The 24898-nt window shown below is 43.3% G+C and overlaps 1 protein-coding gene across 3 annotated transcripts; it reads right to left on the bottom strand.

Annotated features, from left to right (window-relative positions):
• Positions 1 to 1409: 1409 nt before the first annotated feature.
• LOC110521896 (uncharacterized) lies at positions 1410 to 20663 on the bottom strand. Of its 3 annotated transcripts, none has more exons than XM_021599839.3 (13): positions 20258 to 20663; positions 18701 to 18955; positions 18007 to 18102; positions 7094 to 7273; positions 6891 to 6980; positions 6739 to 6798; positions 6161 to 6274; positions 5804 to 5942; positions 3797 to 5640; positions 2893 to 3603; positions 2695 to 2772; positions 2372 to 2479; positions 1410 to 2054 (listed from the first exon to the last, which is right to left on the bottom strand). In XM_021599839.3, the coding sequence occupies exons 2-13, from the start codon at positions 18946 to 18948 to the stop codon at positions 2000 to 2002; spliced, it is 3723 nt and encodes a 1240-aa protein (XP_021455514.3). In that variant the 5' UTR covers positions 18949 to 18955; positions 20258 to 20663; the 3' UTR covers positions 1410 to 1999. The 3 variants fall into 3 exon arrangements, with proteins under 3 accessions (XP_021455514.3, XP_021455515.3, XP_021455517.3); XM_021599840.3 differs by having other exon boundaries at positions 19885 to 20463; XM_021599842.3 differs by lacking the exon at positions 6739 to 6798.
• Positions 20664 to 24898: the final 4235 nt, after the last annotated feature.

Genomic DNA, 24898 nt, shown 5'->3' with positions numbered 1-24898 from the left:
TAGATAAGCCAGGATGTACATGCACATTTTCAGATATCATAAACAGTATCACATACTCCCTCAATTCGAACCCTGCTTTTAACCATAAGACATCTCCACATATATGTATAGCCTAAGGATTGCATGGTGACAGTTAATCCGGTAAACTGGGAAGTGGGGAAAAAGAGGTCAAATCAGAGAAAGATGCCAGAGTTTCTGAATTGGAATTCCGAGTTGGATGACTGTTAAAAAATATTTGAAAATCCCAGGTAGCTCGTTTTTCCTTTTTCTCCAGAGTTCCCAGTTGTCTTGAACGCACTGAAGTCGGAAGTCAGAGATTGCTGACTTCCAAGTTGTTTTTAATGCACCACTAAAGACCAAGGCTACCTCTTGTTTCTGAGTAGGGCTACGTCCAACAAAGGAGCCCTTGTGTCTGTATTGATGTGAGAAATAGGCATATCTACACAGTAATGGTGGCTGGCTGTGATATCAACTAGCCTAATCATTTTTGTGTTGAGGTGATTGTCGATTTAGCTAAAATAATATAATTGCTAATGAGGAAATTGCTAATGAATTTGATTAGATTACTCTGGCAATTAATATATATTTTTTGCAAAATCATGTACATGGTTAATGGTGAGATCTTTAATAATAAACTAAACTAACACGTGACCAAGAACATATGTAGACGTTAAGGCGTTCACGGTAAGCTCGTCCATGAACTTACACCCAAACTGACACGTGACGTGCCATTGCCACGTTATGCGACGTGAACGATACGTCTACAGGACGTGAACGTGTCGGAAGTTTGACGCCTTAGAAAAAAAAACGTCTCCTTTGACAGTCGATGTTAATTCATTGCGGTACTTTAGGTGACTTCGTGAGAGGTATCAGTAGCTTCACGAGTATTATTTATGACCTTCATCACCCCCCATACTGCTGCGGGAAAACAGTGCACTCCTATGGAGTTTAGCGGTGGCTGGCATCCAACGTTATTGTGCATTAACGCCACCTACTGTACTGCCCCCGCCTGTCCAATATTAAAAATGGACAAACCTAAATATAGAGGGTTTCCTGTACATGCCCAGAATTGCATGCCGCAATTACACCCTGCGCGATGATCGCGACTAGTCGTAGCGAGCCGACAACACGTTCGCCTGACTCCCAAGTTTACTTAGCTATATCGATATTTGTGCATAAAAGCGTTCCCACTACACTTGGAAAGTTTACCAACAAATGTTATTTCCATCAGGCCTGTCATGTACTTAACTCCTCGCATAAAAAGGTTGGATGGAAACATGGTTAGTTAGTGATTGCACTTGTTTTTACTTACAAATAAATCCGCATTTAATGGCACGACATTTTAGTTCAATGTTGCAGAGATTACTTACAAACAATTGAATGGTTGAAAATTAATCACTGCCAACACAAATGATACAACTTTTTTATTATTATTCATTATTTTCAAAGAGAAACAAACCATGAGTTGCAGTTTCTAATCAACATGGAAACATCACATAATTCAGCGATAACCAAAACACAGATGGGTCATATCTACATGTTGATCAACACAAATACAGAGGGGAAGAAAATGCACAGTGAATGTTACTTTGTTGTTTTGAGATGATTGAATAGGACTGTGTGGGTGTGCACAGTGTTTTGAGTCTGGAAAGCTTCTGTGCTTAACTTTCCTACCATGGGCTTTTCCACCTACCATTTACAGTTACATTTCTTCCTTACAGTACAGCATAAAACAAAATGTACAAAACCCCTTGACTAAAAGCAGACCTCTTGGTCTCTGTTGCGATTCAAATTCTGCCAACGTTTTCTTCCTGTGGTGCTATCCTCATGCCACAGAATCAACAACAAAGCTTAATTCACTCAGTCATTCACAGATCAAATGTCCTTAACTTCCCCTCCCTTTAATATCCAAATGATACAGTCCAGTTCAATCCAGCCCAGAAGTGTTTGGATGGAGGAAGGGGGAGGGAAAGTGGCAGTTACACTTCAGAGCGAAGGATCATTTTCTTCTCCTACTGCTTGGCGATCGGCTTGGGGACTGTCTGCTGCCACTCCTAGAAAAGAGGGGGAGAATAACCCAATACAATCAGTACTGATAACTCCACAATAATTATTTACATACAGTAGTTGCTAGAATAGTTTGTTTACATTTTAGTCATTTAAGCAGACTTCTTATACAGAGCGACTGACAATTAGTGCATACATCTTAAGATGGCAAGGTGAAAATCACCTGTTGTAGCAAGTACATTTACTTTATTTCTCAAAACCTATACCTTCTGTTGGAGTCAATCATTTTAAAGATTAGTCTGTTTTGTCCTATAGGAACACAGAAAAATATGTTTGCCTTCAAATTGGCTAGTTGACTACTGACCTGCGGGTGGGTGGAGAATGTGCAGGTCGCCTCTGTCTGGGTGGAGAGTAGCTGAGGGAGCGAGAGTCTCTCAGCGAATCAGCTGGCACTCTTTGAGGTTGCGCTGGGCTGGAAAAGATGACAGAGGTGTCAAATATCAACTGGTTCCTGTATGTTACAGAATTTTCCAGACTTTTTGAATAACATTAGGTAATTAATAATATTGTAATTTCCATAACTAGAGTTCTGGGTCAAGAACCAATGGAAATAATAGATCTATGACAAATAGTTAACAAATAGTTAACATTAACAACAATTCTGGTGGTCCTAGTCTTTTTGGTTACCACTTTTTCTTGTCTTCCTTCTCACTTTCAGAAGAGGAGGAGGAGGAGGAGCTATGGGCAGCCGTTATCCTGTCACCTCTGGGAGAGAGAGAGGGAGATATTGTAAAGAGAGGAATTATGTCAGCTCCATTTACGGCATTTCTATCCACAATGTGATCCAAATGTAAAACATGTCAATCATTTAACACCCCTCCTTACGCTTTTCCTTGCTCTGCATCAGAGTCAGAACTGTCTGATGAAGAGGAAGATGAGGAGGAGGAAGAAGAAGATGAAGAGCTGGGGCTGCCTAACTTTCCTTTCCTTTTCTCTTTGGCCCCCTTCTCACTCACACCGTTTTCAGTCCTGACTGGTCGGTCTGAGGGATCAGTAGCGCCGCGTGAGGGGAGAGGAGATTGGGTCCTCGAGGTGTCTCGTAGAGATACTCTGGTCTCTGAATGGCTGAGGGCCTGTGGTGACCTGAAGTGGGGTGGGTCAGAGTGACGTGTTTCTTTGGGGTGGGCTCTGATTTCTGATTGGCTGGGAAGGGGACTGGTCTCCTTGGAGTGGAGCGGTGAGGGTATGGAACGAGCCTTCCTTCCTCTGTCTCCCCCTTTCTCTCGTTCGTCTCTATCACTTCTTCGGTCTTTCTCCACCGTTGGTTTCATCACTTTTTCTACAGGCAGCTCCTTCCTCTCTCGGGCCGGAGAGGGGGATGAGGAAGAAGAACCAGAAGAGGAAGAGCGACGGGGTGGGGGGACTTCTTTAATAGGTTGACGCTCTCGCCTCTCTTGCTCTTTTTCACGTTGCCGCTCTTTTTCCCTCGCTCTCTCCAGCTCTCTATTCTTCTCTCTCTCCTGGTCTCTCCGCCTTTCTCTGGATAGCGAGAGGCTGCTTCTACTTCCTCGAATGGGAGAGGGGGATCGCCAAGACCTGAGGGGCGAGAAAATAAATACACAAATTAAATAAACAATTTAGAATCCGGTTTGGCATTCTGAGGTCTTGGCAGATTTGAATTGAGTTATTATTGATTTATGTACGCAGGAAGTTGCCCCACTGTGTGTGATGTTTGATGTGTGTATAGTTGAGTTGTGTTTGATTTGTTGTGAATAGGTCCTGGTCGTACCTGTAGAGGGGACTGCGTCTTCTGGGGCTCCTCGACCTGCTCCTCCAGGCTCCTCTGTCTCTGGAGCAATCCCTTCCCCCTCTATCCCTCGCTCTCTGACTCTCTCGGTTGTGCTCTAGCTCCCGGCTGCGGCTCCGCCGTGGTGCGTAGGCGCGAGTCGGGGAGCGGGTAGGGGGCGAGGCTCTCCGGGTGCTGGCTTGTCGTCGAGGGCTGGGGGAGTGATTGGGGGGGTCCTGGTACTGCCGTGGTGGGGTGCGGCGAGGGGGGGAGGGCCGCGGGACAACTGCTATTGCGGGGGCTTTTGGGGAGGGCGCCCTCTTCCTCTCCCACTCCTGCTCAGAGGGGCTGTGCCTCTCTGCCCTCCTGGCCTGGCTCTTCACCCCTCCCTCTTTCTCCTTCTCCCGCTCCTTTTCTCCTTCCACTTCAGTGGGGGCGTACCTCTCGCCTCTGCCTTGGGGGGCTCCTCTTCTGGGAGGAGAGGGTGGAGGGCTGGAGCTCTCTACCTCCGTTGGGCTGTACCTCTCCTGTCCCCTCCCTCGCTCCTTCTCTCTGTCTGTGGGGGGGGAACGTTCGGCAGCAGGGGGGCGTTGGGCGGCAGGGGGCGGGTGTTCCCTTTCAGAGAGCATGACCCTGTCCCCTCCTCCCGTTCTCTCACATTCCTTCTCTCTCCCTATAGCTCTCTGTTCGTCACTCTCCGAAGCGCTCCCTCTGTCCCCATTGGCCAGATACCTCTGGAAGGCGGCACCTAGGGCGGGAGGAGCGATGAGGGAGGGGAGGGCTTTCTTCACCGGGCTGCTCTTCGCCATGGTTTCCCTTTTCTTCTCTTCCTCGTCGGAGGATGAAGAAGATGAGCCAGAGGAGGATGAGGAAGAACTGTCGCTGTCACTCCCGCTGCTACTGCTGCTGCTTTCCTTCGCTTTCGGCTTCTCCTTGTCTTGCTCCTTTTCCGACAGGCTTTGGTCTCTGTTCTCCCGCCTGGTGTCCTCCTCAGTTTGTCTTTTTCGCTCCCTCTCGACTGTCCCCCTCTCCCCAACTCGCTCCACGGGGAGGTCTTCAGACAAACAGATAGACGGATGTTGTTGAGTAGAAGACAATCTGCCAGATCTCTCGCGCTCTCTCCCTCCATCTCGGTCTCGCTCACTCTCTTTTTCCCTTTCACTCTCCTGCTTCCTCCGCTCATCTTGTTTCTGCCTCTCTTCGTTCAATTCCCTCTCCCTCCCTTTACCCCTCTCCTCCGGTTTCCACTCGTTCTCTGTCCTTCCCTCACGCTCCCTCTCTTTCTGTCGTCCATTGGCGAGAGGTGATTGAGGGACAGGGGATGTGGAGTCGCGGGATGAGTTTCTACCCCTCCCTCCATCGCTTTTCCGACTAGGGAGAGGTCCTTTCTCATTCCCTCTCCCCCTCTCTCTGTCAGCTGGGGCTCGGGGGGGGACATTTCTTTCCTTTCCTCGCTCCCCCTCTCCACTCCTTGCTCCCTCTTTTTCTCGTGATGGAGACACAGAGGAGTCTCGTCTTTGTGGTTTGTCCTCCTTTCCGCTCCTCTGTTTCCTGGTGTCCGGTTGTTTCGGGGGTGGAGAGGGGGATGAAGAGTCGTCTCTGCTCCTCTGCAGCATTGTTCTCTGATTTCCTCTATCCTTCTCTCGCTCTCCACTTCTGGAGCGCCTGGCTTTCTCTCGTTCCAGTCGAGGAGGAGAGGGGGAAGAGGAGTCGTGTCTCTTTCTTGTAGGCTTCACTTTCTCACGCTCCTTCTCTCTCTTTTTCTCTTTGTCCTTCAGTCGCTCCTTCTCCTTTTCCTTGTTTGCCCTCGGTTGGCGTTCAGGGGAGCTGTGATACCTGGGAGATCTCTGAGAGGGAGAGAAGGAGGTAAGGAGAGTGAGGTGAGAGGAAAAAAAGGAGAATGAGTGAGAGTGCTGAAGGCCATTGATTATGCCGAATTGTCACAAAACAGGAGAGAAGGTTTTGAAATAGTAGAGATCTGATCACCGGACCAATCACAGGTGGTCTTACCACTCTGCCTCCAGGACGCTGTGGACTCCCGTCCTCACGACTACAACCCCTCCTGTCAGGAGCCAGCCCCCTTCTCCCCTCTTCTGCTCTCTTGACTGGCTGGTTCTGCTGCCTCTCTCTCAGCAGGGGAGGGGATTGGCTGATGGAGACAAGGCATGAGAGATGGAATAACAGCATGGGGTGCAACTCAAAACTCTGCCTTGACTTTTAAGTTATTAAATGACTAGGAATTGAGTAACTATGAATAGGGTTGCACATTTTCGGTAACTTCAACAAGGATTTGTGGAAAACCTGGGAATTTTAGGGGAAGTTACAACCCCAAATTGTGAGTCATGACCTCTGGTGACCCGGAAGTACCTGTGAGCAGAGCTTGAGGACCCACTCCTATGGCGCCGTGTCTTACCCTGGGGCGGAGTCTCATTTTCACTTCTCTTGCGTTTTTTCTTGGACGCCTGCTTCTCGTCTGAGGAGCTGAGAGGGAAAACAAAGTATTTTAGTACACACACACACTATGAACCACTTTCTGTAGGACCCACCTGTCTGTGTCACCCTTTTTTTCTAGCCTGTCCCTAGAACAGAGAACAAAGTCTTTGTTCATTAAGCTGAAAAAGGTAAAAGGCTCGCACACATCACACCGAACGGGAATCTAGTGTTTGTCTGTTGATCGTTCAGCATGCTTTGCTTTGGGGGGGAACGCCTGCTGGAGATGTCATTTCTTCACGTGATTCTCCACGTAAACATCGGTAGGCAAATTACATTCAGAGGTGCTAAGTATGAGTCCTCGCTAGCAAACTAAAAGCTAGCACATCCCTTACACAAGAGGTTCTGATCCACTTCAATTTAGATGTTCTGAAATAACAATACCAATGTTATGAAACTACGCTGGACATGAAATCCATTCACTGTCTGCAAAATGGAAAAAAATGAATGGAAACCTTTTCTTTTTCCTCTTTTTAGTTTTCACCCGTGTAGGAGAGGGGGAGGGACTCTCTGAGCTGAAGAAGAGAGTAAAGTTATCTGTCAATCAAACAAGCTATGCATTATTTTTATGCATGCACACAAAATAGGACTTTCTCCCTTCCCTCACCTGTCTCTGTTCTTGTTTTTCTTCCTTTTCTTCTTCTTACGGCTCTGCTTTCGGGCTGGTGAGTCCGAGTCCTCTGACTCTTCTACCAGCCTGAGAGAGACGGAGGGGGAGAGAAAGAGATGGTAAGTAACAGATAAACAAAGGAAAATCAGAGTTACACGAGTAAGTCTAGCTAGGAGAACCCTCCCCTCCCCTCGACTCACACGTATTTCTGCTGCTTCTCTTTCTCCAGCCTCTCCTGCTCCCTCTTCTCCTTCTCTCGCTCCTTGCGTTCCGGGTGGAAGGAGGAGCCGTCTACGTAGTCAGTGGCGATGCCGAATGCCGCCTTTAGCCGGTCGTTCTTCTGCTGATTGGCTGCAGCCAGGGCGTGAGTCTCTGTCGCCCTGAAGGAGGGGGACCATAGTTCAATAGGTCCTAGTATCCAAACGTTGGCCGTGCTAGCCCACCAGTGTTTCCATTCATGGCTGGGCGCAAATGCTTCAGGTGTGAGATGATTTCCACACAATCACAAGATGAAGATAAGGTGGAACTGGAAAATGGACAGGGATTTGTCTGCCCTAAATGCACCACCATCAAACATCTTAGGGAAGAGATCCCCCGGCTGTTAGCTCGGCTGCGAGAAAATAAACATCTACTTTCTAAGTACACCAACCTTGCTGTAACCCAGGCAAACCAAATATGTTTTAAATGCCTCCTATAGCAAAGCTAATGATGAGTCGGGCAGCGTTGATCTGTCCCAATCCAACGGACAGATGTGAAGCTCAACTCAGCGGCCCATGGGAGACTGTACACAGGTGGAGGAGATCGGGGACGAAGTCTGGCCACCCAGCTATCTGAGAAGATCCAATCCAGCTAGCAAACAGCTTTTCCCCACTTGAGACGGACCTAGCAGTCAGCACGGACCATGGGTGTATACCAAAAGCATGCTGGGCCCAGTGGCACCCTCCCCCACAGCCATCACAGTTCAGCAGGTTGTTTCCCTATCGGATTCACAATCATTGTGGGCAGCTCGATGGTGAGAGATTTTGGCCTGCCTACGGCCTGTGGACCGACTAAGGTTCACTGTCATCCAGGAGCCTGTGTCCATGACATCAACTCTCCTGCCTACAGTTCTGGTCAACTACTCCAATATTGACACCATCGTCACTCACGTAGGTTTAAACTAGAGGTCGACCGATTAATCGGAAAGGCCGATTAATTAGGGCCGATTTAAAGTTTTCATAACAATCGGAAATCTGTATATTTGCCAATTTATTTTTATTTTTTTACATCTTTATTTAACTAGGCAAGTCAGTTAACTTTTTATGGCTGCAGGGGCAGTATTGAGTAGCTTGGATGAAAAGGTGCCCAGCTCCTCAGTCTCAGTTGCTAATATATGCATATTATTATTACTATTGGATAGAAAACACTCAGAAGTTTCTAAAACTGTTTGAATTATGTCTGTGAGTATAATAGAACTCATATTGCAGGCAAAAACCTGAGAAATTCCTCTTCCTGTCAATAGTCAATAGAACTTTGTCTGATGACTAATGTGAAGGGGGGGGTCGAATGAGACAGGAAATAGTCACCACTGCCACGAGTTGACCATGCTTTCACTATGCGCGTTCACAGGGGAAGGACCTGCGTTCCACCGGTCATCTGAAGTCATTCTAATTCTCCGGTTGGAACGTTATTCAAGATATATGTAAACAACATTCTAAAGATTGATTCGGTACATCGTTTGACATGTTATACTGACTGTTACGGAACTTTTGGACATTTCGTCACGTTATAGTGGACGTGCTTTGTGACTTTGGAACTGTTTACCAAACGCGCTAACCAAAGTAACTAATTGGACATAAATAACTGACATTTTTAAACAAATCAAGCATTTATTGTGAACCTGAGATTCCTAGGACTGCATTCTGATGAAGTTCATCAAAGGTAAGGAAACATTTATCATGTGTTTTCTGGTTTCTGTTGACTCAAACATGGCGGCTAATTTGGCTTCTGTTCTGAGCTCCGTCTCAGATTATTGCATGGCTGGCTTTTTTCGTAAACTTTTTTTGAAATCTGACACAGTGGTTGCATTAAGGAGAGGTATATCTATAATTCCATGTGTATAACTTGTATTATCATCTACATTTATGATGAGTATTTCTGTTGAAACGATGTGGCTATGCAAAATCACTTGATGTTTTTGGAACTAGTGAATCTAAATAGCCAATGTAAACTCAGAGTTTTTTTGTATATAAATATGAACTTTATCAAACAAAACATGCATGTATTGTGTAACAAAGTCCTATGAATGTCATCTGATGAAGATAATTCAAGGGTAGTGATTAATTTTCTCTTTCGTTTTTTTGTGAATGCTATATTTTGCTGTAAAATGGCTGTGCTTATTGTGGTTTGGTGGAGACCTAACATAATCGTTTGTGGTGCTTTTGCTGAAAAGCATATTTGAAATCGGACACTTTGGTGGGATTAACAACGAGAATAGCTTTAAAATGGTATGAGACACATGTATGTTTAATGAATGTTAATTATGAGATTTTTGATGTTTTGAAAATGGCGCCCTACACTTTGACTGGCTCTTGTCAAATTGCTCCCGTTAACGGGATTGCAGTTATAAGAAGTTAAGAACACATTCTTATTTTCAATGATGGCCTAGGAACGGTGGGTTAACTGCCTTGTTCAGGGGCAGAACGACAGATTTTTACCTTGTCAGCTCAGGGATTCAATCTTGCAACTTTACGGTTAACTAGTCCAACGCTCCTCATGAGGAGCCTGCCTGTTACGCGAATGCAGTAAGAAGGTAAGTTGCTAGCTAGCATTAAACTTATCTTATAAAAAACAATCAACAATCATAATCACTAGTTATAACTACACATGGTTGATGATATTACTAGTGTATCTATCGTGTCCTGAGTTGCATATAATCGATGCGGTGCACATTCGCGAAAAAGGAATGTCGTTGCTCCAACATGTAACTAACCATAAACATCAATGCCTTTTTTTAAATCAATACACAGAAGTATATTTTTAAACCTGCATATTTAGCTAAAATAAATCCAGGTTAGCAGGCAATATTAACCAGGTGAAATTGTGTCACTTCTCTTGCGTTCTTTGCACGCAGAGTCAAGGTATATGCAACAGTTTGGGTCACCTGGCTCATTGCGAACTAATTTGCCAGAATTTTACGTAATTATGACATAACATTGAAGGTTGTGCAATGTAACAGCAGTATTTAGACTTAGGGATGCCACTCGTTAGATAAAATACGGAACAGTTCTGTATTTCACTGAAAGAATAAACGTTTTGTTTTCGAAATGATAGTTTCCGGATTCGACCATATTAATGACCTAAGGCTCGTATTTGTGTGTTATTATGTTATAATTAAGTCTATGATTTGATAGCGCAGTCTGACTGAGCGATGGTAGGCACCAGCAGGCTCGTAAGCATTCATTCAAATAGCACTTTCGTGCGTTTTGCCAGCAGCTCTTGAATCACAGCGCTGTTTATGACTTCAAGCCTATCAACTCCCGAGATTAGGCTGGTGTAACCGATGTGAAATGGCTAGCGGGTTAGCGGGGTGAGCGCTAATAGCGTTTCAAATGTCACTCGCTCTGAGACTTGGAGTAGTTGTTCCCCTTGCTCTGCATGGGTAACGCTGCTTCGAGGGTGGCTTTTGTCGATATGTTCCTGATTCGAGCCCAGGTAGGGGCGGAAGCTATACTGTTACACTGGCAATACTATAGTGCCTATTAGAACATCCAATAGTCAAAAGGTATATGAAATACAAATGGTATAGAGAGAAATAGTCCTATAATTCCTATAATAACTACAACCTAAAACTTCTTACCTGGGAGTATTGAAGACTCATGTTAAAAGGAACCACCAGCTTTCATATGTTCTCATGTTCTGAGCAAGGAACTTAAACGTTAGCTTTCTTACATGGCACATATTGCACTTTTCCTTTCTTCTCCAACACTTTGTTTTTGCATTACTTAAACCAAATTGAACATGTTTAATTTATTTGAGGCTAAATTGATTTTATTGATGTATTATATTAAGTTAAAATAAGTGTTCATTCAGTATCATTGTAATCGTCATTATTACAATATATATATATATATATATATATATATATATATATATATATATATATATATGTATAAAAATATTTTTTAAAATCGGTATTGGCTTTTTTTGGTCCTCCAATAATTGGTATCGGCGTTGAAAAATCAATCGGTCGACCTCTAGTTTAAACAACCTTCATTTTAGGAGTTTATTTTTACGACCCTCGCTGGCACAGGTTAGATAATTCTCTGGCCCCCTCCTGAGCTACCGAAGGGGTTTGGAACTTTTCAGCCGACTCTTTGCCCTAAACGAGCACCTGAAGAAACTTTGCAATGACAAGAATGTCTTTTTGTGTGCGCAACCAGCACTTTTTAAAAGAGATATGATTACCCCTAAGCGCAGGGGTTCCAATTTCCAGCAACATCACAAACTGTTTTAGAGACTGACAGACAGGGTCTGGTAGTACTCCAGTTCTCCCTGTTAGAAGCAATAAAGGACTTGGAAACCATATCAACTCCTATAGAAATGGCCACTTTGGTTATTGCGAGCAACCTAATTTATGTTCCTTTATCTGCTTTCCAGTGAGTTTATACAAACTCATCTCCTACCAGTCTGATAGATTGGAGACTGTCAGAAAACATGGCTGTAACGATAATTTGGTTGTTACTCCATTGGTTACCTCTAGGCAGGTGAAGAGTGGCCCATACATCTTAACTTCTCCTAGAGTAGGGGGCAGCATTTGGAATTTTGGATGAAAGGCATGCCCAAATTAAACTGCCTTCTACTCAGGCCCAGAAGATAGGATATGCATATAATTAGTAGATTTGGATAGAAAACACTAACAGTTTTCAAAACTGTTAAAATAATGTGAGTATAACAGAACTGATTTGGCAGGCAAAAACCTGAGAAAAATCCATTCTGGAAGTAAGACATTTTTTGGGGGGGTAGTTTTCTATTCAATGCCATTACAGTATCCATTGACTTAGGACTCAAATTGCAGTTGCTATGCCTTCCACCAGATGTCAACGGTCTTTAGAAATTGTTTCAGGCTTGTATTCTGAAAAATGAGGGAGTAAGAGCAGTCTGAATGAGTGGACTCTGCCATGTCAGAGCTTTTTCATGCGCACGACCAGAGAGAGTGCCTTTCTTGTTTACCTTTTATATTGACGACGTTATTGTCTGGTTGAAATATTATAGGTTATTTAGGCAAAAAACAACCTGAGGATTGAATATAAACATTGTTTGACTTTACGGATACAATTTTATTTTTTTTGTCTGCCTGTTGTGACTGCGTTTGAGCCTGTGGATTACTGAAGAAAACGCGCGAACAAAACGGAGGTTTTCGGATATAAAGAGAGACTATCGAACAAAAGGAAACATTTTTGAATAAATTAATGTCTTCTGAGTGCAAACATATGAAGATCAAAGGTAAGTGATTAATTTTATCTCTAGTTCTGACTTGTGTAACTCTTCAACTTGGCTGGTTACTGTTTGTAATGATTTGTCTGCTCTATGTTCTCAAATAATTGTAAGGTATGCTTTCGCCGTAAAGCATTTTTGAAATATGACACCGTGGTTGGATTCACAAGAAGTTAATCTTTAAACCAATGTAAAATAGTTGTATCTTTTCTGAAATGTAATAATGAGTATTTTTGTATTTGAATTTGGCGCTCTGCAATCTCACTGGATGTTGGCCAGGTGGGACGCTAGCGCGAGTATAACAGAACTGATATGTGAGTATAACAGAACTGATATTGCAGGCAAAAACCTGAGGAAAATCACACCAGGAAGTGGCTTCTATTTTGAAAGCTCCATGTTCCATAGCCTGCCTTTGCTCCATTTAAAGGGATATCAACCAGATTCCTTTTCCTATCGCTTCCTCAAGGTGTCAACAGTCTTTAGACATAGTTTCGGGCTTTTATTTTGAAAGATGAGTGAGAAAGATAACATCGCGTCAGTGGATAGCTGGGTGTTCGCATGAGTTTTGCTTCCGCAACACAGTGGGGGAGCCATTGACTCCCTCTCCTACTGAAAAGGAGACAGTGCCGGTTGATATATTATCGATTATATATTTTAAAAACAACCTGAGGATTGATTATGAATCACGTTTGACATGTTTCTGTGGACATTACGGATACTATTTGGAATTTTCGTCTGCGTTGTCATGACCGCTCGAGCCTGTGGATTTCTGAACATAACGCGCCAAACAAACTGAGGTATTTATGGAACAAAATAACATTTATTGTTATTGTGTAACTGGGAGTCTCGTGAGTGAAAACATCCTAAGATCAAAGGTAAGCGATTAATAAGCGATTAATTTTATTGCTTTCTGATTTGTGACCAAGCTACTTTGATGCTAGGTGCTCATAATGTTTTGTCTAGTGACCGATAAACTTACACAAACGCTTGGATTGCTTTCGCTGTAAAGCATATTTTCAAAATCTGACACGACAGGTGGATTAACAAAAAACTAAACTGTGTTTTGCTATATTGCACTTGGGATTTCATGAATATAAATATTTGTAGTAATATTATTTGAATGTGGTGCTCTGCAATTCAGCGGTTGTTGATGACAATTATCCCGCTAACGGGATGGGTTGCGTCAAGAAGTTAAAGAGCATTGATACTATCAAGAGCAGTGTTTGAGTTTCTTATTTTCTCTCATTTTATTAAACTGTTACCATGCACCTGCAAAATAGATAGCTCAGATGTGCGAGTGCCTTTTGAATAATCATGTTGACAAAGAGTGACTCCAAGGATATTGAATTTCTGAATCTTTTGAGCTTTATGGACTTCATCCAACATGTTACTGGGCCGACCGATAACCGCAGCCATACTCTGGACCTGATTATTACCAAGGAGCATTCTATTGACATATCCTCGATTGTTGACGTTGCTTCAGCTGACTACCTTGTTGCCCATAACAGAGTAATGCTGAACGCATTATTAAGAAACGCTTTAAGGTTTTATTGAGTGTATGAACAATACTCCACCTATTCTGCCTTCCTCTTGTGATGATTTAGTTGACAACTTTAATAGCAATTAAAGGGCAATCATTGATGCCATAGCTCCAGTAAAGTTGAAAAAGGTCACATCCAACTGGAGAGCCCGCTGGATGACTATGGAAACTAATACATTTCAGAGAATTTGCAGAAAGGCAGAGCAGAACTGGAGAAAGTCAAAGTTGCAGGTCCATTATGATATTCTGAGAGAGCAACTTGGCATATATAACAAGGCAATTAGCAATGCCAGTTGAGGAAACTTTTCTAACTTGATCACTGAATCAGAATAAATTTGAGACTGCTCTTCTCGACCAGGTGGCCTGATAAATCCTATATGAAGTTTCTTCAACATCGAAATGTGATGAGTTTGCGGCATATTTCAGAGATAAACAGTCTGGGTATCAGTCAGGCAAGACCTGATGAGAAGTTTGATAATAAACATCCCTTTTTCTGGACCGTGTCGTTCAAAGATATTGGGATGTTTACATATTAACTTCACAGATCTTCATTGTAAGGGGTTTAAACACCGTTTCCCATGCTTGTTCAATGAACCATAAACAATTAACTTCTTTGGGACAGGGGACAGTATTTTCACATCCGGATGAAAAGCGTGTCCAAAGTAAACGGTCTGCTACTCAGACCCAGAAGCTAAGATATGCATATTATTACTAGATTTGTAAAGAGAACACTCTGAAGTTTCTAAAACTGTTTGAATCACGTGAGTATAACACAACTTATTTGGCAGGCGAAACCCAGAGGAGGAAAAAAAAAATAAAAAAATAAAAAATAAATAAATATATATATATATATATATATACACACACACACACATACATACACATACAAAATATTTAAAAAAATAAAAAAATTTTAAAAAAAATCGCTCAGATTTTTTGGGTTTTTGAGGTCACTCTTTTCAATATGTTTTCATTGGGAATACAGATTTCTAATCGACTTCCCTGCAGTTCCTATCGCTTTCACTGGATGTCAACAGTCTTTAGAAATTGGTTGAGGTTTTTCCTTTGAGAAATGAAGTAACAATGTTCAGAATGAGGCTCGAGGGATGTGCACTCTTTGTTAGAGGCACGTGACCTGAAAGCCCGCTTCACTTTGTTTTCCTTCGGTATTGAACACAGTATATCCCATCTTCAATTTTATCGATTATTTACGTAAAAAAAAAATACCTAAAGTTGTATTACTAAAGTATTTTGGACAATGCACGCAGGTAACTTTTGAGATATTTTGTAGTCACGTTGCGCAAGTTGGAACCTGTGTTTTTCTGGATCAAACGCACCAAATAAATGGACATTTTGGATATATATCGACGGAATTAATCGAACAAAAGGACCATTTGTGATGTTTATGGCACATATTGGAGTGCCAACAGAAGAAGATCGTCAAAGTTAAGGCATGAATTATATTTTTATTTCTGCGTTTTGTGTCGTGCCTGCAGGGTTGAAATATGATTTTCTCTCTCTGTTTACTGGGGTGCTATCCTCAGATAATAGCATCGTTTGCTTTTGCCGTAAAGCATTTTTAAATCTGACACGATGGCTGGATTCACAAGTTTAGCTTTAATTTGGTATATTGAATGTGTGATTTCATCAAAGTTAAATTTTTATAGTAATTTATTTGAATTTGGCGCTCTGAATTTTCACTGGATGTTGGCCAGGTGGAACGCTACCGTCCCACATATCCCAGAGAGGTTAATGAACATGCACCTGTGGAACGGTCGTTAAGACACTAACAGCTTACAGACAGTAGGCAATTAAGGTCACAGTTATGAAAACGTAGGACACTAAAGAAGTCTTTCTACTGACTCTGAAAAACACCAAAAGAAAGATGCCCAGGGTCCCTGCTCATCTACGTGAACGTGCCTTAGGCATGCTGCAAGGAGGCATGAGGACTGCAGATGTGGCCAGGGCAATAAATTGCAACGTCCGTACTGTGAGACGCCTAAGACAGAGCTACAGGGAGACAGGACGGACAGCTGATCGTCCTCACAGTGGCAGACCACATGTAAAAACACCTGCACAGGATCGGTACATCCGAACATCACACCTGCGGGAAAGGATTGCAACAACAACTGCCCGAGTTACACCAGGAACGCACAATCCCTCCATCAGTGCTGACTGTCCGCAATAGGCTGAGAGAGGCTGGACTGAGGGCTTGTAGGCCTGTTGTAAGGCAGGTCCTAACCAGACATCACCGGCAAAAACATCACCCATGGGCACAAACCCACCGTCGCTGGACCAGACAGGACTGGCAAAAATGGCTCTTCACTGACGAGTCACGGTTTTGTCTCACCAGGGGTGATGGTCGGATTCGCATTTATCGTCAAAGGAATGAGCGTTACACTGAGGCCTGTACTCTGGAGCGGGATCGATTTGGAGGTGGAGGGTCTGTCAATGTCTGGTGTGTCAGAGCATCATCGGACTGAGCTTGTTATCATTGCAGGCAATCTCAACGCTGTGTGTTACAGGGAAGACATCCTCCTCCCGCATGTGGTACCCTTCCTGCAGGGTCATCCTGACATGACCCTCCAGCATGACAATGCCACCAGCCATACTGCTCATTCTGTGCGTGATTTCATGCAAGACAGGAATGTCAGTGTTCTGCCATGGCCAGCGAAGAGCCCGGATCTCAATCCCATTGAGCACATCTGGGACCTGTTGGATCGGAGGGTGAGGGCTTGGGCCCTTCCCCCCAGAAATGTCCGGGAACTTGCAGGTGCCTTGATGGAAGAGTGGGCTAACATCTCACAGCAAGAACTGGCAAATCTGGTGCAGTCCATGAGGAGGAGATGGACTGCAGTACTTAATGCAGCTGGTGGCCACACCAGATACTGACTGTTACTTTTGACCCCCCCCCCCCCTGTTCAGGGACACATTATTCAATTTCCGTGGAACTTTTTCAGTTTATGTCTTAGTTGTTGCCGAGTTTACATATCACTTGATAGCATTCCACAAGGTTTGATTTTGGGTCCGGTCCGTCTATCTATCTATAACCCCTTGGCTGCATTATCAGAAAGCACAGCATTGATTTCCACTGCTACGCAGACTAGACTACTTTCCATTTGTGTCACCCAAGGATTTTAGCTCCAAGACAAGACAGAGGTACTTATTTTTGGAGCCAAAGCACAGAATGTATCTGGCTGCACATTTTTTTTCAGGGGCAATAAAGGTAATACACCAGGTAAAAAAACCTTGGTGTTATTTTCAATTGTTCTCAATTTCAAATCACACAATAGGAATGTGACCACAATATTTTTTTACCATCTGAGGAACAGTGCCAAGGTGCGGCTATTTCTCTTTCAGGCTGATACAGAGACACATTCATGCTTTTATTACAAGCAGTCTTGACAACTGTAATGTCTGGTCTACCCAAGAAAGCCATTGGTCAACTGCAAAACACACAGAATGCTGCAGCACGGGTACTGACCAAGACCAAATGGAGAGCACACATTACACCGGTTTTAAGGTCTCTGCAATGACTGCCTGTGAGTTTTAAAAAACATTTTAAGATTAAGATTTTTTTAATCAATCCATGACTGTGCACCCCAATACATGTCAGACATGCTTTTAAGTTAGGTACCCAGTAGGTCCCTCAGGTCCTCTGGCACTGACTTTTTAACAATCCCAAAGCCTAGGACCAAGAGGCATGACCAGGCAGCCTTTAGTTACTATGCCACCAGCCATTAGAATAGTCTGCCTGAGAACCTGAGGCGGTCGAAACGTTTGACATTTTAAAAATAGATCTTTTAAAAAAAATGTTTAGCTTTACTTTCCTTAGGGTGCTTTTTAGTCATTCAGTTTATATTTATTTGTTATTCTTTTGTTTTTTAATAATTTTACTTTGTTTAGTAAATATTTCAGTTTTTATTTTCATTGATTTTCGTAGTTTTTTTTCCCCTTGTCTGAAATGTTCCGCATAAATAAAGCTTGATTGTAGTTCATTTAAAAGTTTGTGCAGCCATGTGGTGGTCTGCAGTAGAAATGTCACTAGTCCCTAGTGATCACACTACTCTATAGTGATCTGTGGTGGTGTGTACTTACGATGGTCTCTCGGTAGGGGCTGAAGGCGGCTCCTGCTTCTCCTGCAGCATCATGCGGAAGCTGTTCACCTTCTCTTCAATCTCCTCAGCTGAGTACCTGTCAACACACACACACGGCTCAGCAGTTAAGACACCGAACGCTCTCCTTCAGCACCCCATATCTTCACCCTTTCTCTCCAAATCTCTGTCCCTCACATCCTCTTCTGAGGGGATTTGATTAAAATGGCCCACCTGCCTGGAGTTTGCACTGGGCGAAAAGTGATTGCATTCGTTTTGGAACCAGGCTGCTTCCCGGGCTTGAACCAGGGGCCCCGCTCTGGCCAACATCGCCTCCCCAAAAAAAGTGACGTTGGTTAAGCATGTGGAGTAATGTTTAGGATTCTGTGTTCGCATACGAAAGTGATTGCTTCATCTGCCTTCCCAATGGAAGCTAGTTTGAAAATGTGAACATATATTTTATATTTATAAACAACTCAACATGCTGCATTGTTGACAATATGACAGAGTGGTGCAGATTACCATTCAATTTGGGCAGGGCACACCTACCTCACCGGCTTTGTCCGGTGACGTGACGGGCCATAGCCCAGTGCAACCCGGGCCAGCTTAATTAAATCCCCTCTCTCCTTTCCACCCCACCCCCTGCCTGCCCATCCCTCCCTCCTACACCTATCCACCCATCCCTCGCTCTCTCTCACCCCTGCTCTTCCATCATGTCCTGCAGCTCTGCACACTTGACTTCCAGCTGCCTCTTTCTCTGGTGCTCCAGGATCTCTGCGTTGGGCTGACGGTTCAGCTGGCTCTCCAGCCTCTCACGGTCCTTCTCGTCCCGCTCGCCACCGCGCTCGTCCCGTGGACGCTTTGCACGCACGCTCGACAGGTTACGCTGCACATAGCCGTTAGTGCCGCTGCCTCGCGGCGTGGTCAGGCCAATGCCGTTGTACATAGCTCCTCTGTGGACCGGGAGGGAAAAGGACAAAGGTCAGATAAGTGTGAGTATTAAAATGATTGGAACTGGAATGGTTGAGGGTAGTAGGCCTATTAGTCAGACCCGAACAAAACAAACATAGCCTACAACCAGGTCACAAAAATCAACCACGTTAGGCTGGCAGACCAGGGTTGGGGTCAATTTAGGAAGTAAACTGAAAATATTAATTGACCACGACGCCGTTGTAAAAAAAATTTGGCCATAGTATCTTAAGCCATGCACTATGGAGTTAGGCATGCCAATAAATACTAAACTGGGAGTGTATTGGGTAGGTACAATGCACAAATAGGTAATTATAATAACCCTCCCCTATAAACCATATTGATGATATAGAAGAGATTCCAAACTAGGCCACACTGTCAAACACAGCTTATAAATAAACAAACTAGTTGGCAAGGTTGGGGTCAATAATGTTTTAATTCAGGAAGTAAACGACAATGACAATTTCAATTCTCCCAAATGCTTATCTATGATAAACATTTGGGATTTGAAATTATGTTTACTTCTTAAATAAAACAGATTGCTAGCTAACGTTGCAACAGCTACCTTAGTAGAACAGAATATAGTCACCGATAGCTAGCTAAGGTTTAGTAAAAAAAAAAACAGTGACCTGCCTTTGAACCCAACAATTTCTAGGTAACCAACTAACTAGCTAGCTACTATAACGTACCACCCCACAACACTTCGCAGCAGGAAAGAGAAACAAGCCTAGCTAGCTAACGTTAGTAGTATGAGATGTGTCAGAAACGGAGATAGCTAGCTAGCTTCTTTAGCTACGCACTAAACTATTAGTAGGGACAAATGACCGGCTACGGTAGTTCGTCTACAATGAAATATCTAGCGAAATAACTAACGTCAGCGGGCATTACGTCGAAATTAAACTGTTAACGTTACCTGACTAGCTTGTTACTGCACTTATAAAGATGACGACGTTGACACACACTTCTTGTGCGAGCCCTACCCCTCAGTGATCGAACCCGAGGCTTAACGAGCCCCCTGCCTTACGGGCCAAACTTTGGCCCAAATCGGCCTTCTATATAGGCTAGTTAGCAACTAGCGTAGCTAGCTACCGTGCGCTGTACACTTGTGGAATGCATCAAAAACAATATAGGTAACGTTATCTAACATTATTTGGACAGCAGTCAGGTCATTATATCTTTTTTTGTCAGCTAGCTAACGTTAGATATCGAAATATGTTATCCCCGCATGGTAGCTGGCAATAACTATTAAGCCAATTTAGCATACTTAACCAAATAGCGAACGTTACCTCTGAGATCCCCGCGAACGGAGACGACGAAGGGAAGCAAATACACTGGCAAAAGCCTAAATAAAACGACAACAGAAACAAAAATAAATCTACTTCAAGTACTTATTCGTAAAACAAACACATAATGCCTGCTGATATCGTCACTGGCTGAACATCGGGGGGAAAAAACGCATGATGATGGCGACCCCAGACTCCGCGTCTAAACTGCATTTCCCATGTTTCCCATTAATAATTTTCTTCTTCAAAGTTTTATGGCCGACTACACCTATTGGTGTATAAACTTTTCACCTTGTTGACTTGATGCCACAAGTAACAACAACCCTGAGTATGAGTTTATCTGCTGTATGAGTAGCCTAATGTGAAGACATATTGTCCATGCCATGAATGACAGCCCCCTTGTATTTTCAGGTTATCTTGTTCATTTAAAGGCACAATCTGTAATTTCAGCATTCCTTCCACCTGGTTTACAATAAGGTACATTTATTTAACCTTTATTGAACTAAGCAAGTCAGTTAAGAACAAATTCAAATTTAAACCGGCGGCCTACCCCAGCCAAAACCTAACGACGCTTTGGCCAATTGTGTGCCGCCCTATGGGACTCCCAATCACGGCCGGTTGTGATACAGCCTGGAATCAGGGTCTGTACAGACCAGGGTCTGTAGTGACACCTCTAGCACTGAGATGCAGTGTCTTAGACCGCTGCGTCACTCAGGAGCCCAATGATGGGGCTGCGGAAATTACACCTATGCTGTCTGTAGAAAAGGCCCATGGAGTTGGTGGAATAATCCTTTGAAAATGCCAGTGAAGACACTTGCCAGCTGGTCAGCGCATGAGTTATGGTAATTCAGGTCCCATTAATAGAATAATCTCGAACGGAGCTCGTCTTTTCCTCTTCTCAGTGTCAGGGATAAGGGCCTGGTCCCGGTTGAGTAGTATGTCCTTCGCTGCCGAGGTTAGTGATCATTGTTCTGATGTCCAGGAGCTCTTTTCGGTCATAGGAAATGATGACAGAAGCATTATGTACAAAAAAAGTTGAGACCTCTGTCTGTACATTCCCACACGGTTCCACCTCGGTGAAAGAAAACAATCATCACCCCTCTTTCCCAAAAGCCTTCTCCCAAAGAAAACAAAGACTGTTTACCTGTTGCTCTGTCCTCCATTGTAATGAATTGTCTTGAAAAGATCATGGTGTGTATCAGTTTTCTTACAAATACAAGCGTGGCACTGATGATGCAATCTTCAGCATAGTGCATCTCATCCTGCAACATCTGGAGAACCCCAAGGCTGCTATTTGTGAATTTTAGTTCAGCATTTAACATCTTGCAGTCACACATCCTCTTCAGTAAACTCAGACAGATGTCAGTCAAACTCTATACCATCAGATGGTATCACTCATTTCTGACCAACTGGAGCCCAAGGTCATTGAGGTGCCCCCCAAGGCTGAGAGTTCACCCATCCTATTCACACAGTATACAAATGAATGTACAAGTAGACACCCTGATAACTATATTGTCCAGTTTTCTGATAATATTGCCATTCTCTGTCTAATTTACAGAGACTGACACTACTGTGTATATGTCAGAGATACAAAGGTTTGTGTAGTGATGTGATGAACACCACCTCATCCTAAATGTCCAGCAAACTGCGTAAATGTTTTTTGACCCCAAATCTGTTGGTGACCACTCACCTGTGGTGGTCCACAATGTGGACAACCTTTAATTTCACCTTTATTTTACTAGGCAAGTCAGTTAAGAACAAATTCTTATTTTCAATGACGACCTAGGAACAGTGGGTTAACTGCCTGTTCAGGGGCAGAACGACAGATTTGTACCTTGTCAGCTCGGGGATTCTAACTTGCAACCTTTCGGTTACTAGTCCAACGCTCTAACCACTAGGCTACCCTGCCGCCCCATAATGTGGACAATACTCAGTACTCCACGCTTACAAATGCTCTAGTGTCCAAAAACACCTTTATTTTCTGCCTAGGTTCAGGGTTTGTGGAGTCAAACAGAAGGGCATGATCCTATTCTACCAGGCTGTCATAGAGAGCATTCTATCCTATGGCATTTCAGCCTGGTTTGGCACCTTGTCAGTTACCTTAAAATAACAAATCAATCACCTGGTCCAGACTGCCATGAAGGTGATACAGTAGGTGTGAGGTAGCTCTACATTGCAGACTGTGCTTATGAACAAACAATCATGAGACTGGCCAAGAAAATAATGTCATAACCCTCCCATGTACTCCACCCAGAGCTTCAGCTTCTCCCCTCAGGCAAGCGCAATAGGGTTCCTCATTGTAAGCTGAACATATATATGAACTCCATCCCCGTCAGTCAAACTCCAAAACAGCAGTATATACAGTATATAGTAGATAAACACTGAGTGTACAAAACATTAGGAACAGCTCTTTCCATGACGTAGACTGACCAGGTGAATCCATGTGAGAGCTATGATCCCTTATCGATGTCCACTTCAATGAGTGTAGATGAAGGGGAGGAAACAGGTTAAAGAAGGTTTTTAAGCCTTGAGACAATTGAGACATGGATTGTGTGTGTGCCATTCAGAGGGTGAATGGGCAAGACAAAAGATTTAACTCTCCTGTTGTGTTCGTTTCATTATTATTATTATTATTATCATTATCATTATTCATTATCAATTATAAATCGAAAATAATACATATATTATCACCTAATGTTGTGTTAGATCTTTTTATCAACTTAACTTCTTGTGAACATTACAAGTTCTGAACCATTATTTGCTATTTATGGCCTGTAGGCCTCATTGAACTGAGCTCATACAACTCGCTTTTTAGTAAAAAAAGCATAATGTATGGATTATTTTGACTATAACAAATACTCAGATGAAACATATGTTATTTATCACAGACTAATTTGTGTCAAAGTTTAACAAGGACGTTCGTTTTGAAACCATTTCTAATGCTTAAATAGTGGCAGGATTTTATGTCATCAACTCAGGATATGGGGTATCTCGTTAGCCCTGGGATCATCCTGATAACATTTCCAGCCGACAACCGACCTCTCCTCTCAGGTGGGGATGAAGACCATGACAAATTCCCATTCTTTGACCGGAATGTAACAACAACCTCAGCAGGGCCCTCTTCCTCATTACTGAATTGTTCCATATCGGTTGTCTCTTGGTCTGGATCATATTCTGTGTTGTCTTCAACTTCTGACACTTCCTCCTCTAATGCGTCTTCACTGTCAGTTTCCTGGCCTCTCTCCTCACCAGTATCATGATCAAAGATATGATCAAGAGCCTCACATACAGTATATAATTTGGTCATTGTGCTGCCACAGAATGAATTGTGAGCAAGGCCTCAAAAAAGCTATATACCAAAAAAGCTCTATATGCAAGAAAAGTTATATATATTATTGAAACAATGTTGCGATTGCTTGTGAGAATGCCGACAGATGTGGTTCCCGTGGGGGAAAGATTCTATTGGGGAAAGGTTCCTGTGGGGGTTGCCATGGAAGCCAAGAAGGCGAGTGAGGTGTGTGTGTGTGTGTGTGTGTGTGTGTGTGTGTGTGTGTGTGTGTGTGTTCAAACACACCTGCATGTGGGGGTCTGGGAGAGGAAGTGTGTCCATCTGATGAATGGGCATGTGCCTGAACTCAATTTTCTACACTAATTGTAGTCTCAACCATTCATTTCTAGTGACCGGTCGTTTTTGACCAGGAACACCACAGGTGTATAAAAGTTAAATAAAACACCCAAAATGTAATGAAAATCATCCAAATGTATTTTGTGTGTTCAGATGCCCTGTGTGGACAAAGTCATGGAACCTTATGACAATCAGAATAAATTAACTATATTTTTCAGAGAGAGAACTTGAAAATCGGACCAATTCGACCAGAGTACAGCAGGAGGGTTAAGTGTCTTTGAAGAGGTATGTTAGTAGGTGCCAGGTACGCTGGTGACAGGTAGCCTAGTGGTTAGAGCGTTGGACCAGTAGCCAAAAGGTTGCAAGATCGAATCCCCGAGCTGACAAGGTTAAAAAAATCTGTCGTTCTGCCCCTGAACAAGGCAGTTAACCCACTGTGCCTAGGCTGTCATTGAAAATAAGAATTTGTTCCTAACTGATTTGCCTAGTTAAATAAAGGGTAAGTTAAAAAACGGTTTGTGTTAAGAACTGCAATGCTGCTGAGTTTCACATGTGAGAACCACTGATCTATAAGGCTAAATGCCTTCAGTAATTTTCTTATTTGTCTAATCTGTATGTGTTTATTCATTCACAACTAGGATGTTGCTGGGCCCAGTACAGGCAGTGTGGTCCCCTCATCTTCTGGTCCCAGTGATGCTAGACGTAGTACAGACAGCTCAGCTGCTGCAGCAGAGTGCAGTGGAGGTAGGAAGACAACAACACGGAGAGAGAGAGACACACTCACTGACACACACACGCGGTCAATACTATTTACTTTATTGCACATCCCAGCATTTTCTGTAGTAGTCATAGTATATTTCATACAAAGATTATACAACGGGTGGGTCTAATCCTGAATGCTGATTGGTTAAAACTGCATTCCAGCAGATGTCTATTCCACAAGTTACCACAGGCTTAATCTGATAAAATGCCTATTTACTCTGTTCCATCTGATTGCGCAATCCACTGTCTCATCAGCC

Source organism: Oncorhynchus mykiss, chromosome 4 (assembly GCF_057628025.1).
Source record: "Oncorhynchus mykiss isolate SJ-2025 chromosome 4, ASM5762802v1, whole genome shotgun sequence".
Classification (NCBI taxonomy): Eukaryota; Metazoa; Chordata; class Actinopteri; order Salmoniformes; family Salmonidae; genus Oncorhynchus; species Oncorhynchus mykiss.
This window is presented reverse-complemented; position numbering and strand designations above follow the sequence as displayed.

Bases quoted from the DNA above. Each gene is read 5' to 3' on its own strand.
- LOC110521896 (XM_021599839.3), bottom strand. From the start codon at position 18,948: ATGTACAACGGCATTGGCCTGACCACGCCGCGAGGCAGCGGCACTAAC. The intron at 6,981-7,093 runs GTGAGTCGAGGG...CGTCTCTCTCAG, and splicing joins GAGAAGCAGCAGAAATACGT to GCTGGTAGAAGAGTCAGAGG. The intron at 5,943-6,160 runs GTACTTCCGGGT...TGTCTCCATCAG, and splicing joins TCCTCAAGCTCTGCTCACAG to CCAATCCCCTCCCCTGCTGA.